The 18,091-nt window shown below is 38.3% G+C and overlaps 1 protein-coding gene across 1 annotated transcript in view; it reads right to left on the bottom strand.

The window, feature by feature from the left end:
* DNAH11 (dynein axonemal heavy chain 11) overlaps positions 1 to 18,091 on the bottom strand; it is a 318,773-nt gene that overhangs the window by 282,456 nt on the left and 18,226 nt on the right. The window contains 3 exon segments of the mRNA XM_038557079.1: positions 1,923 to 2,039; positions 9,986 to 10,153; positions 11,233 to 11,466. Coding sequence (XP_038413007.1) covers positions 1,923 to 2,039; positions 9,986 to 10,153; positions 11,233 to 11,466 — 519 coding nt within the window.

The raw sequence follows: 18,091 nt of genomic DNA, 5'->3' as shown, positions 1-18,091 counted from the left end.
TTTATAAGACACAGAAGAAGGGAATCTAAAGTAACAAAACCTGTAAGATGATGTCCCAGGCCTGCAGAGCTACTGGGCAGGGGGGCTCTTGCTGTATGTTTCCATAGACAAGATACAAATATGTGCAAGGTTAAAGACAAAAAACACGACAAAAAGATAAAGTTGTTTAGAAACATAAGTGGCACCTACTAAAATAGAATCCATTATTAACGGCTGTGCTACAGGAAGGAGGGAGACATGAATTAGAAAAGGTATGAGCCTCTGTAAAAAGATCTATACTCTTTCCTCCTGTTATTTATAAAAGCATGTAACAAAGTAGTTCCAGTAACACAGAGTATGATACATTATGTAGCCATTACAAAAGTAGTGAATTCTGCTATAAAACCAGGAATATTTTTATGATCCATTCCTAAGTAAAAAAGGTTATTGAAGAGGGTCAGCCAGTGATATCACTCTTGTCAGAGGGATACATGTATGCATACGTAGCCAAAGAAAAGCAGTGGCAGTATTAAATAGTAATTTCTGAGAGATGGGATCACAGGCAGCTAAATTTTACAATAAGCTATATATTTTGGCGAATAGCATCTCAGTTTCATCTACCAGCTCTTACAAAACAAAGAACTATTTGATCCTTATGAATGCTTTTCTTTTTTTCAAATAGGCTCCATGCCAGTGTGGAGCCCATCATGGGGCTTGAACTCACAACCCTGAGATCATGACCTGAGCTGACATCAAGAGTCAGAGACTTAATCGACTGAGCCACCCCGGACCCAATCCTTGCAAGTTCTCTGTGATAAAAAGCTTGACTGGGGCCAGAAGACACTTGCACCTTCACCACCACCCAACCAGTCATGTGAATTTAAAGGTTGAAATCAAACAGTAGCCTGTGTAAAGTCTGTGTCTGTTCTATTGTTTTGCACTGCCATTTTCAATGAATTGTGCCCACGATTCCCTAGGTGTGTTTCTTCGGAAACAAAATTCTCCATTCCTCTTTTGGGATGTCATCTGAATTTACACCTGACTTGCAGTTGACAAGCCGGTTTCACACAGTGTCCCTCTTCCCCACATCATAAGCTGTCCTTTTGGGAGGTCTAAGAAAATGTGTTTCTTTTATCCAACGTGGAATACAAATATCCCATACCACATTTCTTCATCTGTCCAACATTTTTTTCATTTCCTAACATCTGAAAGTGGACCATGTTATATAATTGATGGAATCATCATCTTTTTTTAAAAGATTTTAGTTATTTATTTATTCATGAGAGACACAGAGAGAGAGAGGCAGAAACATAAGCAGAGGGAGAAGCAGGCTCCATGCAGGGAACCCGATGCAGGACTTGATCCTGGGACTCTAAAATCACACCCTGAGCCAAAAGCAGGCACTAAACCACTGAGGCACCCAGGCATCCCTCATCATCATCTTTTGGCAGCATTTTAATTTATGTACAAAAATAATGGTGTGTGTGATTATCAACGGTGTCTTATGCCTGATGAAATGTACATTTGTATACAAATTCCTATTTGTTTCAATCAGAGTAGCCAAGTGGGTAGGTGAACCCAACACACATAAGCAACAGTAAAGAGAAAATCTTGCATTAAGTCATTTTTCACTTTTCACAGTGGCAACATTTTGAATGAGGATTTCACAGGCCATGCCAAACTGGCTTTAAAGGTAACAAGAGCTCAAACACTGAATTTGAGAAAAGATCAATAGTCCAAAGTCCTAAAACGGACCTTGTCCCAAGCAAATACCATTCATTAGTGCATTAAGTAAAATGTAACTCAGTGAAGGGAATATCAACAGAATGTGACCAGTTAATAGTTTGCCTGGATCAGAAAGGAATGTATTCACTCCTTTCATCTAACAATCCGTATTATTCATTAGTAAAATATTCTTTAATGATAGCTTCTTCAGAACTAACCTTGAATGCAGCTTCTAAACCATTGCAGTTAAAGAAACCTTCGCAAAGAATTGTCCCAAGCCTTCTGTCAAAATCCAAAGTTTTCGACTTAAACGCGACATAATCACTTTCAAATTCCTGGAAGAGCCAAAGTAAGATGGTTTATGGGAAAGTATCCAACAGTGAAAATAGCCATCACATAGGCATGACGTGGCTCCCTCCCTCTCCCTCCCTGCCCCTTCCCTCCCCAACCATGTTTCACACTGGGATCCCAGACAAAACCAAGGAAGGGCTCTATCTGGCTAACTGCTCAAAATGGCAGCCTTAGAGGAACCTGGAGCACTTAGCACTGTCAGCCTGTCCTTTCCACTGGCTCAGACCCCCAGTGACACAACTCTGACCCGCCAGCCTGTCCTCCCTCTCTCCCAGTCCATTGTGATTATAAACGATAAAGCAAAGCCTGGCAAAAAATCAAAAAGAAGCCACTGTCATCACAACTTCAGTCCAAGTTTAAATAGGAGAGTTTTTTGTTTTGTTTTTCATGGAGCAGAAAGCCTAGCAAGAAGCACTTTCTTCAGGTGAGAAGTGAAATCACAGGTCTGTAAGAAAGCATCGTTGGTGATACAGATCAAACACAACGCTCTTGTGTTTTCCCAGGGTGTTAATATGCAGTTTAACAGCTCCCAGTCTCTGCTTAATACTTACCACCCACTCTCATAATCAGAAAGAATGAAATCATGGAAGAGCAACTATCATCCGTATGGCAGCGCAATTCACGGTGAAGAAGCCCCAGAAATTCACACTGTGGGCTCTCCGATCAAATGGCCCCTAGAGCACACACCACACATTTCACATCATGAAGTCCTCTGTTACCTCTAGAAATCAAGCCTCATCTATTCATAACAGCAGTAATAAGGACAGCTAACATTCAGTTTTCTGTTCTAAATGCTTTAACTCAATTTGCACAACACATGGTGTAGGTAGTATTGTTTTTTTTTTTTTTTTAAGATTTATTTATTTATGATAGACAGACAGAGAGAGAGAGGCAGAGACACAGGAGGAGGGAGAAGCCGGCTCCATGCCGGGAGCCCGACGTGGGACTCGATCCCCGGACTCCAGGATCGCACCCTGGGCCAAAGGCAGGCACTAAACTGCTGAGCCACCCAGGGATCCCCGATAGTATTGTTTCTATTTTATAGGTGACAAAACAAACTCAGATAAGTCAAATCATCTGCCCACAGTCACACCATTGCTAATTGGCAGAATCAGAATTTAAAGCCTGGCAACCGTGATGTTTCTAATGTCTCTATGAAGGACTGCCCCCTTGTGTGGACTTTCACATGTCCTGAGAACAGAGTGTAATGGCAACGATCTAGGGCTCTATGTGTCATCTACCACAATGTTATATTTAGCATCAAGAGGAAGTCTCCAGGTCTGAATGAGAGACAGTCTCTTCATTCAAGGATCACTGACTTTCAAAAAAGTAAACAAAACCTCCCAACAAGTCCTAACAAGCCTAACTTATCCCTCCTCTCAGTATGGCAACAAGGAACATACAACTTGGGCAGCCTAGGTGGCTCAGCAGTTTAGCACCCCCTTGAGCCCAGGGCATAGTCCTGGAGACCCGGGATTGAGTCCTGGATCGGGCACCCTGCATGGAGCCTACTTCTCCCTCTGCCTGTGTCTCTGCCTCTCTCTCTCTCTCTCTCTCTCTCTCTCTCTCTCTCTCTCTCTGGGTCTCTCATGAATACATTAAAAAAATCTTAAAAAAAAAAAGAAACATACAACTTGAGATGCTCAAATATTACTTAAACAGTTAGTACTTAACATCTCAGCAAGGGGAAAAGGCAAATCTCTGTCCAACTGTCTCTCTTCCTCTCTCAAACTCTGTTTTACTCATTCAACCCAAATTCAGAACAGGCAATGGCATCTCTCCCCATGGAGTCCCACAGATAATCCCAATTCATTGTACAAATCTCAATTCATCATCTACTCTATGAAGCAGCTCTTTTAAGACACCCAAACAGGAATTTCAGCCATCTCCTTTGCTCCCTTCTCTCTGAGTCAAGTGCTATCTCTTCTCTTTAACACCTCTTGAGTACACCCACTGTGCTTCCTCTCTCAGTGTCACTCTGGTCCAGATCACCATACCACTCACCTGGATTTCTGCTAAGCACTTTCCAACTATTTCCTTCACCTCTGTTATTGTCCCTCTAATTCTTCAAAGTGCCATCTAAACAAGCTTCCTAAAATAGAAATCTTATGGGCACCTGGGTGGCTCAGTCGACTAAGCATCTGCCTTCAGCTTAGGTCATGATCCAGAGGTCCTGGAATCGAGGCCTGCATCGGGCTCACTGCTCATCGAGGAGCCTGCTTCTCCTTCTCCCTCTGCAGGTCCCCCTGCTTGTGCACGCTTGCTCTATCAAAATCTTTAATAAGACAAAATAGAAATCTTATGATATCACTCTAATTCATAATTCTTATTTTTTAAGATAAAGTCTCAAAGTCTCACCATATTCCACAAAACCCTATGTGATCTGGACCGTATTTATTGCTCTGAACTATTCCAGCACCTTCTCCCCTCCCCCATTCACAGTAGGATCTTGCCACACCTGCCTTGTCACATCCTCTCTCTCTGCAAGATACAATTTTCTGCTAATCCCTTTCTTTTTAACTACGCTTCACCTGCTTAATTTCTATTTATTTTTCAGTTCTATTTATCCTTCAGTGACTTTCTCAGTTTCCTTGCACCTCCTTTGGCAGGGGGCCTTTCACAAATGCTCTCACAGCACTCTGTACTTTTCATACCCTAGCACTGAGCACACTGGGTAACTGCCTACCTCTATTCTCCCCTGGAGTCAAAGCTCTGGGAGTATAATGAAGAGACTTAGTTTTCAGAGTTATAGTACCAATATTTAATAGGGTTCTTATAGCACATAGCTGTTTCTCGTTAAATACTTACTAAAGCATAAACAAAATGCTGGTATTAATAAAAAAAAATAAAATAATAAAATAAAATAAAAAAATAAAAAGGGATCCCTGGGTGGCGCAGCGGTTTGGCGCCTGCCTTTGGCCCAGGGCGCGATCCTGGAGACCCGGGATCGAATCCCACATCGGGCTCCCGGTGCATGGAGCCTGCTTCTCCCTCTGCCTGTCTCTCTTTCTCTCCCTCTCTCTGTGACTATCATAAATAAAAAAAAAAAAAAAAAAAAAAAATTTCCTGGTATTACTCAAGAATCATTATATACTGCAAAATACAAACACATAGAGATTAAATATGCTACTAAAAAACCAATGGGTCATTAAAGAAATCAAAGAGGAAATAAAAAAATACCTGGATACAAATAAAATGCAAACATAATGTTTCAAGATCTTTGAGACAAAGCAAAAGCAGTCCTAAGAGGGAAATTTATTGTAATATAGGCTTAAATCAAGAAACAAGAGAAATTTCAAAGAACCTAATCTTACATCTGAAGGGACTAGGAAAAAAGAACAAAGTCCAAAGTCAGTAGAAGGAAATAAAGATCAGGTAGGAAATAAATAAAATAAAGACTTTAAAAATGGAAAAAAAAAAGGATCAGATTAGTGAATCTAAGAGCAGGTTCTTTGAAACAATAAACAAAAATGATAAATCTTTAGCCAGGCTCATCAAAGAAAAAAGAAAACTCAAAATCAAAAGTGAAAGAGGAAAAGTAACTAACACCACAGAAATATAAAGGACTAGAAGAGACTACTATGAGAAATAATACATGAACAAAGTGGGCAACCTGGAAGAAATGGAAAAATTCCTAGAAACATGCTACCTTCTAAGACTAAATCAAGAAGAAATACAAATCTGAACAGATCAATTACTAGTAACAACAACAACAAAAAAAGCATCAGGAAAAAGAAAACAAAACCCAAACAGAAGTCCAGGACCAGGTAGCTTGACAGGTGAATTCTACCAAACATTTATTTTTTTTTCTACCAAACATTTAAAGAAGAGTTAATACTTTTCTAACTATTCTAAAAAAATCTGAGAGGAAGAAATATTTCCCAGTTCATTCTATGAGGTCAGTATACTGATAACAAAACCAGACAAAGACACAACAAAGAAAATTACAGAGCAATATCCTTGATGAACACAAGTGCAAAAATTCTCAAAATATTAGCAAACCAAATTCAACAACACACTGGAAGGATCGTTCACGATGGTCATCATGACCAAAGACACATTAATGAAATAAAGGATAAAAATCTTATTATCATTATCTCAATAGATGCGGAAAAAGCAATCGACAAAATTCAATATCCACGCATAAAACTCTCAATAAAGTAGGTTTAGAGGGAACACACCTCACATTAATATAAGCTACATATGACAAACCTGCAGCTAACATCATTCTCAAAAGTAAAAAGATAAAAGCCTTTCTCTTAAGATTAGCAACAATACAAGGATGTCCACTCTCACCACTTTTATTCAGCAGTTTAGCACCTGCCTTCAGCCCAGGGTGTGATCCTGGAGTCCTGGGATCGAGTCCCTCTGCCTATGTCTCTGCCTCTCTGTCTCTCATGAATAAATAAATAAAATCTTTAAAAAAAAAAGTATCTTTGGAATATTACAAGAAACTCATTAAGGTAGAAACCTTTGGGGAGAGAAAGTGGAAGATTAAGGGAAGAGACAGCAGAGTAAGAAGAAAGGGAGTACATTTTTGCATGTGTTACACTTCCAAAAGAATGTCATGCTTTTAAAGAATAAATTTATCTTGAAAAATAAGCAGGTAAGGCATATGAAAATCCTGTAGATAGCTACTAAATTTCTATCACTAAAATTAGAAAATGCTACACATAGTAATAGAAGAATCAATCATTCAGAAGACCAGAACAGAACAGAGGACTAATTATAGGAATTATAATACAACCCAGTATAGATTAACTAAATAACAACTCTGAAAATGTATTCTACATTCTGGTATAATGACAGACTAGAAGCAAGACACGCTGCATCTTGGATCAGTTCACCTTGGGGCACAGGTGCTCAGGTAAATTCCTCCAACTGCATCTCCTCCCCCCCCCATGAACTTATTCCCTTCATTTCAACGAGGAGACAACAAAGGAGACAAATACTAAAGAGTCACAGTGGCACAGCGGAGAGCGTGCTAGGCATGGGCTGGAATCTGTTCCACCCCTGGGGACAGTGTCATCTCAGGTAATTTGCTTGTTATCATCTGCCTGGGTGTCACTCTCAGGGTTATAGTGAGAATGAAGCAGGAATGTATGAAGGTTTGGTACGATTCCTGGCACCCAGCAATTGCTCAGTAAATATTAATGGACTCTGATTCACAGAGACTAAGTGGAGCCAAGATGTTACTTTCACAAACAGCCACCACCTTTGCTTAGTTATCTGGAGAATTTTATTTAATCAACTAATACCTCAAAATGTCAGCAAAGCTGCTGAGCTTAAAGTCACCAGATTTGCTGTTAAATACAATTAATAAAGCAAATCTCTTAACAAGTTTGTTATTTTAATATATTGTGTCCACATTCATTTAATATCAAACTTGCTAAAAGACTAGAACATAATGATTCCAACAACTAAAAATAAACACAATTATGCAATGCAGTAGCGGTGCTAATTATCATTACAATGACAATCACATTACAATATATAAATGTATGAAATTAACAGGTTGTACACCTTAAATCTACACAATGTTGTATGTCAAATCAATTTCAATTAAAAAAATAAATAATCCAAGCCTCTCCCCATAATTGTCTAACTCCCAACAGTTCCATAGGAAGAAGTCAAGGAAAATACCTAAAGTGATCTTTCCATTCAAAAATAATTGAGAAGCCCAATAATTTTTTTATGGATACGCCTGAGAAAATCCCTATGTTCTATAAATGGACCACAGTGGCACACCTCTTTTGCCATGGCAATAAAAGCTCAAAGCCTGATTATAGGCTTGAGATTGATTAAGAGAAAAACAAATACTAGCATATCCAAAAGCAAATTACTAGCAATTATTTCTTTAATTTACTGAACCATATTTAAACCATTATTATACCAAAATCATGATACACTCAACTGTTCTGTTAGCACTACCATATATTCAATAGGGACCAGGGAACATGCAGATGTATACACAGGGGGAGGAGAAGAGCAAGGGGTAGGCATGTGGTAAACCTATATGAATATACTAGATTGGAAGTAATTTGAGAAAATGTCTCATAAAAATTACAAACTGATTTCACCATAAAAATCAATAATGTATTCAGCTAAAAAGCACCAAATAAAAAGCTTATTAAGCTAAAAATATGTAATCATTCCAACATTCTGAAGCAACACTGATAACCAGGACATGGTAAAAAAAAAAAAAAAAAAAAAAAGCAAAGCTCTTCAACATAAATCAATTAAATGAACTTATAGTTAATTAGCATTTTAATTTTAAGAAAGGATCAAAGTCAAGGAGCTTCTAGATTCTACTCTAAAGTGAGATTAGCAGATAGGAGGATGAAGGAGCACTTCAAGGGCAGGTTACTGGGGTCTCCAACCTAGACACAGACATCAGAAGTAAGCCTGGGGGCACCTGAGTAGCACAATCGGTTGAGCCTCTGACTCTTGATTTTGGCTGGGGGCATGATCTTGGGGTTGTTAGACTTGTGTTGGGCTTTGCAATCAGCAAGTAGTCTGCTTGAGATTCTCTCTCTCTGCCCCTCCTGCTTATGAATGCTCTCTCTCAAAAATAAATCTTTTTTTTTTTAATTTAAAGGAATAAGCCTTGCCTGTTTTACTTGTAAAATAAATGGGGCTTCAAAACAGTCAATACCAAAATACAAATACCAAGCAAATATGTATGAATGTCAAGAGCAAACGAAATTTCTATTCCTCCTTGATTGGGACTGTGCCAGGCTTTGGGCAGAGAGGATAAATTCAGGAGCTTTGGTGTTGCCAAGGTAGTGACATCAGCTAGACCCAGCCTCATTCTCCAACCCTGGCACTCTGAAAAACTGCCAGGTTTTCTAATCATGAGGAAATCCAGACTTTGCTACTCAAATGCACCTGAGGATCCCATGCATGCTGGGTCTCGCACTCCTCTGCCAAGCTGTGCAGGAGAGCTAAGCCAAGGCGCTGCAAGAGTTCTATTCCATGCAGATTCACTGAATGCCTGCCAAGTGTGAGACATCTTACCAGGCTCCGGAGATGAGCTCAGGCTATTTGTCACCAGGGCCCTAGGTTCCTCCTACTTTTCCATAAAACAGCAGGACACATCGTGGCTGTGTCCTCTCATAATTACTTTCACTTCCCAAAAGCTAACTACAGTTCAGAAGGATGAAGTTTGCTGACCTTGTCTTCAATAAGGCTAAGGTACTGCATCTGTGCATTACAAAGAATCAATTATTTGACCAAATATAAACACAACAGTGAATAAATTCATATTCTGTATTAACAATGAAGATTAGAGCTAAATCCTTTTTTTTTTTTTTTTTTTTGGTACCTGGACTTTACCCTTCTTGGCCAAGAACTGAAAACAAAGCTATTTTTTATCCTAAAGCTGCAAGGATGCTCACAGGTATCTCTCCCCAGCTACTAACCTGCTGGGAGTGGCACAAAACAGAACCACCTAAGTCTGAAAGCTTCCCCTTATTTCCTTGAGACTGAAATTATGAGACTACAAATAGCACTATAGAATTAAAAAAAAACATGAGACAATATACATATTAATAATATATGTAGTGAATGGATGGAAACTAAATGTTCAAACAGACCAAAAAATTATCCAATGATTCCAGAAAAGGCTAAAATAAAACACACAAGTTACAGAGAAATCAGACAGTCATATGAAAATGAGTTAAGGTGAAAAGTTCCTTTCCAATACACATAAGCCAGAAACAAATCCAGACTGAGTCCACTGTTGTTAAAAACAGTTCTAAATGTTCTAAACTTCTAAATGCAAAGGCCTAAGCTCCAGTCCCTGATCTACCACTAAGTAGGTAAGAGACTTCGTAACCAGATAGTACCTATTACCACTGTGACCTTTCATCTTTCCCAGCTTTAAAATTATAGGGTTCTATGAAATGAAAATGCAAAGGTACAGTGTTACCATATTATTGTAATCAGATGGGTCATAAGTGCTCTGTTTAAAAACTTCACGCAGGTCCATAAATTCTTCCATCATCTTGTTGATTTGTCCATTTAAAATCGCTCCTTTGGTACCACCAAATTCAAGTCTTTCCAGTTTTTCAAATTCCAATATGGTGACAAATATATCCTTTGTAAAAACACAATACAATAAAGATCATCCCACCATATTGACCAGGACAACAGAATTTCAAAGTTGCAAAGAAAAAGCACTATCAGACATTCAAAATCAGTGAGTTAATGGATGCTTACATGACAGAAAATTATAAATGATTTAAACGAACAAAGTTGAGGCAGCCCAGGTGGCTCAGCGGTTTAGCACCGCCTTCGGCCCAGGGCCTGATCCTGGAGACCCAGGATTAAATCCCATATCGGGCTCCCTGCATGGAGCCTGCTTCTCTCTCTGCCTGTGTCTCTGCCTCTCTCTCTCTCTCTGTCTCTGTCTCTCATAAATAAATAAATATATAAAATCTTTAAAAAAAATAATAAAAATAATAAATGAACAAAGTTACTGCCTCTTTAAAAACCACATTCCCATTTTTCATGAGAATTTTCTAGCAGTACAAGTAATATGTACTTTGCCATAGCTAAACATATGACTCCCTAACTTTATGTCCTTCTAATCCTAAATCAGATTCCCAGGTAATACATACAACTCCGATTTGTAGACACTTACACTTTGCAGTGAATCACCTCCCTTTCTGAGAGGGGGTGTAAGACCTGTTAAAGAAGGAGGACCAGTTGCCCGTGGTTAGGTATTTAGCAGTCATATTTTAAGAGGCATTCAGACTGGTTAAGAGGATGAGAATTTTCGAAAAATGAAGCTCTAGTTTGGGATCAAATTCAACAAATTTTATATTAACAAGAATGTTCAAACTTGAAAGAAGTTTAGAGAGTCCAAGGCACTGCTAATAGTACTTGTTTAAAAACAACCGTTGGCCAGTTGGCTCCATACAAATGTGTGTGTGAATGTGTGTACATGGGTGTATTCATTCAATGTTCGTTTTTTAAGTACCTGAAACACATTTATACACAAGCACATATTTCCATGTTCTTTTTTTTTTTTTTTTTTATGAAGGGCTTTTAGTAAGGCTATCTCCCACTCTCTCATCCAAATAGGTTAAACTGTCTCCTGAATGACACAGAAAACTACAAGATTTTTTTCAACCCACCCACAATATGAATAAATTACAAGTCCATAAATAATACCTTTATTTTCGTGAAACGGTCCAGAAATTTGTCAAATCTACAAAACACCAGTTGAGAGTGGAAATCCCATAGTTTTAGCTCCTTATTTCCCATAAAATAGCTTGCCAATTCTTTTCTATAGTTGAAAAAAGACTTTTTGAAAGTCTTTAGGATATTAATAGCCACCTGAACCTTTTCCAGAGAGTCTTCAACTTCTCCTTTCAGAAGGTCTTCAGGTGAAAGGTAAGCTGTTGCCTAGGATTTAATGAAAGGAAACTGATTAAAACTATGTTTTAAAAAATGTTTACTTTTATAGTGAAAATACCTGTTTCAATGAATGATTTTTTTTCAATGAATCGCTTTTTTTAAAATATTTTATTTATTTATTTGAGAGGGAGCATGGGGGGAAGGGGCAGAGGGAGAGGGAGAAGCAGACTCCTGCTGAGCAGGGATCCTGACACAGGGATCAATCTCAAGACCCTGGGATCATAATCTGGGACAAATGCAGATACTTAACCAAGTGAGCCACCCAAGTGCCGCTCAATGAATCATTATTTTTTTAAAGATTTTGTTAATTTGAGAGAGAGAGAGAAGTACAGGGAGAAGTAGAAAGGTGGAGTAACAGAGGAAAAGGGAGAGGGACAGGCATATCCCACACAGAGCACCGAGCCAAACACACGGCTCAATCTCAAGGACCTGTTATCATGACCTGAGTCAAAACCGGGCTCCCTGCATGGAGCCTGCTTCTCCCTCTGCCTGTGTCTCTGCCACTCTCTTCTGTGTCTCTCATGAATAAATAAATAAAATCTTAAATAAATACATTAATTAATAATAAATGATAAATGTCTAGAATTGGGCTAGCAATGCTATGAGACAAAAAGTAAATTCTAGAAATTCAGACACTTGGGTTTCAATGACATACTTGTATACAATGGGATAATCAACAGGAGACTCTACAACTTCCAAATTTATACTTTCTAGCAATGACTGCTAAGCTTTGCAGGTATGACAACTGTATAATCAGAATCTGCATGAGTATTCTCACTACAAATATTCTGCATAATTTTTCTTTCATATAAAGAAATATACAACCCAGAAGGGGAAACTCTCTGAGACCAGAGACTTCAAAAATATGGTTACCTTACCTGGCAGCACTGGGTCATTTGTAAAGATGAGAAAGAGCTAATATAGGTAAGTGTATCATGGTAATTTTTTTAGGTTGGCAAGCATCTCTCCTGGAAACATTATAGGACATAAAATCTAGTGGAAATAATGCCACATAAACTAGTTTTAAGTAGATAAAATGGAAAGGTAAGAAGGGTTTTTAAAAGATTCATAGAGGGGCACACGGCTGGCTTGGTCAGTAGAACATGTGACTCTTGATCTCAGGGTCAAGAGTTCAAGCCCCATGTCGGACATGAAGACTACTTTAAAAAAAAAAAAAAAAAAGACTCACATAGCAGATTCATGTAGCAGTGGCCAAATTCTCACAGGACAGTCACCAAGTGACTTCACCTGGTGCCTTTCAGTCCTTCCCTATCCATACTTGTTAGGGAAATTCAGAATTTCCCTTTTAAGGACCTCAAGAAAACATAAATTCTAAAGGTTCTTTTGTATACTATTTCTTCCTGATGTACCTTAAATTCATATAAATCATAGCCTTAAATTGTGAGCCTTGAATTTTTTGATTGCTGAGAAAGTTGTTACATATCTCAGTGGAGTATGTAGTGAAAGCCATTGAGTTCAACCCACCAGATGGAAGAATTTTTTTTCCTAAATGTAGACATATTATTCTCCTCCCATTAATGGCTACAGTTTTACATGTAATATAGACTGTGCCATCAATTTTCAGTAAGAAAATCATGTTTAGTTTCTAAAATCCATACTGATTAGGATCCTTGGAGTTCAAGCTGTGGATTCCCAATCTGTACTCTTACTCTCCACTCAGACTGCATGGAAAATTACTTTGTGCATGTAATCCCTTAGCCATGTGTGTTATAAAGGAGTTCACATTTTGATATGGGCTAGGGATTCCAGAGACCTTTATCTTTATTTATTCTTAATAATAAATGTGCCCTGTGTCCTTTTATAAAGCTTAAAAAAAAAAAAGACTATGGAGACAACTCAATTGCCTTCTCTGTTTCAGGAGACCCCTCTGACTCAATTACTCAATTATTCAACTACCTAACAACTTCCAGACAAGCCATCCTTTGCTCATTCTTACTCTTCCTGATGGATCTTCACACAAATGACACAATCACAACACTTAACCTCCCAAAGACAAGAATATAGTACTAAATACCCTAGGTCAGAAAATCCAATCTATAACCTTTCAATAAGGAACAGGATGTGGGAAAACAATCAGTGGGGGGTGGGAGACCTGGCTATGACCCAGTAAGGGACCGCTAACAGCCTTTGTAATATTGGCTACATTATCTGAGAGCATCTCAGTTTCCTCATTTATGAAATGAGAGATGAATTAAGTGAACCTCAAAATCCCTTTTAGCTCTTTAACTCTGAATTCTTTTCTGCTTCCTATAGCAAATCTCTGGAGCATACCCAACCATGAGCACTCTCTTCTCTCCTACTCGATGGTACCGGCACAAACCAAAAAAAACCCCACGGGATTTAGGATGAATTTGTCCCCACTCCAGGGGCCTTATACACTAAAATACTAACCAATGTATTTAACAGTAAGCCAATTAACCAATTATTAATTAATTTATCAGTGATACTATGTTAGTTGGACTTCTGTCTCCTGGCTGTTGCTTTGCTTTTTTTATGTGCTTTTATGGATTCTTCTTTCTGCTCAAACCTGACATCTCTTTTCCAAGCTCACCTCTCAGGCTTAAACTTTTCTTCATCTAGGATCTTGAACAACAATATCCACAAACAAGATACCAAGCCACAGAATGGACAGAACGGTTGTCCTAGAGTGGTAACGAGGTACACCAAACAGGGAGTGGAGTCAGGTTACCAGAGAAAAGCTGCCAGTCATTAAAAAAAAAAAGACCCCATTATCAAAACTCCAATATGCCATCACCTGAGGTGGCCAGATGATGAGATGATGCCTTTTTTTAAATCTGACTAAATGATTAGAAAACAAGTGAAAAGAAAAGAAACACATTTACTTCAAAAACAAAAAGGATCTGAAACTGAAATGCCTAGAAGGATCAGCCATATCATGAAAATGAATGAAACCAACCAGGAACAACAGCAAATAGTGGAGACCACAGTCACCTAGACAGCACATGACCTTTCTGCGGGGGTACCTGAAGCTCTCGTAACTGACTGCCAATAGCAATTGTGTTGTGAGATCTCTGACTTTCCAGGGGAGGTTGCAATACTGAAATTTAAGTAAACCACATCCATTGAAGCAATATTTTTCTAAAATTTTAAAATACCACAGAAAGGGGCACCTGGGTGGCTCAGATGGTGAAGCGTCTGCCTTTGACTCAGGTCATGATCTCCAGGTCCTGGGATCGAGCCCCACAGCAGGCTTCCTGTTCAGTGGGGAGTCAGCTTCTCCCTCTCCCTCTGCCTCTTCTCCCTGCTCTCTCTCTCAAATGAATCAATAAAAAATCTTAAAAAAAAATACCACAGAAGATAAAACATTGTACTGATGTATTAGCTAAATGCAGATGAGAGAATGCTAACTTATTACCTCTGATGTTTAACACAGCAAGGGTTCAAATGTTTCAATCATAAACACATTAAGGTCAATAGATTTATGGAACACAGAGTACATGAAAGCTGCATGGTGAAATTATAAAACACACAAAATGCGTAACTACATAAATTGTGCAAGGTACAAAATCAACAAACAACATAGTACCCCTGTATACCCAATGAATCACCCCACTTTTAAAATGGTAATGCTCAACACTGAGTTACAGTAAAAGTTTTACACATTGAAAAATAGCAATGTAATTGATATAACCTTTTAAAGAAGAATTTGTAAATATCAAAAATTGTTCAAGAGTAATTAAAAGATTGTACCCTTTGATCAATATCAGAAATTTATATTAAACCATTTATCCAAAAAAAATAAATAAATAAATAAATAAAAAAAAAATAAAAATAAAAAAAATAAACCATTTATCCATTTAGTTAAGGAAAAAGGATTCTCATATAAAGTGGTCTTCTGTATGTTGCTTATAATAGAGGAGACTGGAAGCAAACTAACATCCAACAGTAAAATAATTTTTCAAGGAGCTAGTAAAATAAAAACATATATGATAAAATGCATAAATGTGTAAGTTTTCAGAGAATGAAAGATTTTTAAAAAGCTCAATTTTATGGTGATACATGTGCAGGACTATTTCTATAATACATTTTATGCAATGAAAATATTTTACAATTATCATTGGTACACTACATATTACATTATAATTAAAAATCAAAACTGTTATTTTAAAATATGGAGCCTAGTACAATGGGTAATAAACTGCCACTTAAAAACTGAGTGACCACAGGAAGGCTATTTATCTTCTCTTGACCTCAAGGGATTTTTTTTTTTAATTATAAAATGGATCTACTAATATTATCTATGTCATAGCATTGGTAGAGAATTACATCTATAGTTTTTGTAAAGGCTTAGAAGAGTTCCTAGCAAATAACAGGCACTGCACAGTGCTTGTTAATGTAAGAAATAAACTAGACAGCAAATGACTGGGGAAGACTTGGGAGAGTTCAGCTCTTCAGGGAACCCAGGTATGAAAGTTGGCCCATTACAGACTTTTGATTTCTCTCATGTTAGGGCACATTTATTATGAAGTCCACTTAAGAATCAAGGAAATCAGGTCATTACAACATTTGTACAAAAGCCAGAAACAGTAACTAAGCAACAAGGGAAGCTACATTATTTCCTTGGGAGCTTGGCAAACTGGCCACTGACATAGACCAGAAGCCAGGGATAATAGGTTTACAGGCTTACAGGACTTCTTATAAGCCACCTACTATAGTAAATAACCACCTCTGGATTATACATTAGCAGGGCTTTGTAATAAGTTTTTACAAATCTCAAAATGAGATGAGTATCTTTTAAAAGAGATATAGAAGAAATTGTGAGTATAACTGTTGACTCTTCAATAGGGATCACGATCTTTAACATGGAGCTCCAAAGCCACTAGGACCCAGCACACTTGCTTAACAACAAAGAAAGAAATAGAACAAAGCCAGAGAGAGAATAAAATATAGCAAGGAACCAACCTATTATCTGTATCAATAGCTGCAACTAAAAAAAAAAAAAAAAAAAATAGCTGCAACTAGTTTGGAGGTCAATAGCTTAGAACTAGCCTTGACTGAGCCTCCATTAAATGCCACACTGGGCATTCAACTTAGGATATCTCTTCATCCTCAAATAGTCCATGAACTGGACATTATCTTCACTTAAAGATACGAAAACTGAGGTTTGAAGAAGTAATTTAACTCCCCTTAAGTATTTCAATTAGAATTGAATCCAAGTTGTTCGGAGTCCAAAGTCCTTTTCCATATACTCCACCTCGTTAAAAGCAGAAAGAAACGCACACAGTACTAACTCAATCTCCCAAACCAGAAACTCTAAACTGCAAGTTAGGAGATCTATTCTGTAATCTGCATTTCACCCTAAATTCTCAGGGAAATCCAGCAAATGATGCTATTTTTCAACTCTCAGGTAGTTCATCTAAAAATATATCAGGGACTTTTTTTATTTATTAATAAATGAATTAAAACACATTTCCCAAACCACTGTTGTTTAGCCGGCAACAGTGTTCTCTTCACCACTTAGAACAGCAAGGTTCTGGGACCTGGGCAGCAGGAGCTATAAACTGTTCGCCTTGTCTACGAGCTGTCTGTCTTGTCTATGAGCACACTTTTAGGGTTCCAAATGCCCTCCAACTTAGCCCACTGTACTGTAAAGCATTTTTATGTTCTATGCGAGTTACAGTGTCAACACGCCTGGGAGGCATTAGTCTAGATCAGAGATGTAGGTCAATCACCCTCCTCTGAGCAAGTGACCCAAAACTGTCGCAACTATCCTATCTCCACTGCCACAACGATTGCTCCCGGAATGGAATTAGAACCCACTGGACCAGAACTAAGAAAGAAGGACAGCGTCTTTCCAGGGAAGTTCCTCCACTAGAAGGATATTCATCTGCAGCGACTAAAAGCCATCTTACTTAACAAGTAATGACAATTAAGTCTAACACAATGACCAAAATGGAAGATGGCAGGGAGCTTCGAAATTATTATCTGAGACTTCTGAAACAGGCTATTCCAGAAGCTACTGCACTCTTAGACTTGCCAGTTCACATGAATTTATACTTTTTTTTTTTTGCTTCAGTTTGTCAGTTGCAACTGGAGGCGATCCACTTCTCATGGAAAGCATTCTTTTTTTTTTTAAGATTTTATTTATTTATTCATGAGAGACAAACACAGAGAGAGAGAGAGAGAGAGAGGCAGAGACACAGGCAGAGGGAGAAGCAGGCTCCGTGCAGGGAGCCCGATGCGGGACTCGATCCCGGGTCTCCTAGATCAGGCCTTGGGCTGAAGGCGGCGCTAAACCGCTGAGCCACCCGGGCTGCCCCTCATGGAAAGCATTCTTAACTCAAAGTCTAGGCCATATACAGATTCTGCTTCTCTAGCATTTGTTTCACAGAAACTCCTTAGGGGTTCCGATATACACCCTGCTTATGGAGCTTGCCATGGCATGAACTATGTCTCCCCGAAAATTCACATGCTGAAGCCCTCACCACCAGTGTGATTATCTAGAAATTGGTCTTTAGGAGGTCATTAAGGTTAAATGAAGTCATAAGAACAGCACACTAATCTGATTCGACTGTGACTTTGTAAGAAGAGAAAAAGAGCTCTCTCCACACCATGTGAGGAGGACACAGAG

Source organism: Canis lupus, chromosome 14, assembly GCF_011100685.1.
Source record: "Canis lupus familiaris isolate Mischka breed German Shepherd chromosome 14, alternate assembly UU_Cfam_GSD_1.0, whole genome shotgun sequence".
Classification (NCBI taxonomy): Eukaryota; Metazoa; Chordata; class Mammalia; order Carnivora; family Canidae; genus Canis; species Canis lupus.
This window is presented reverse-complemented; position numbering and strand designations above follow the sequence as displayed.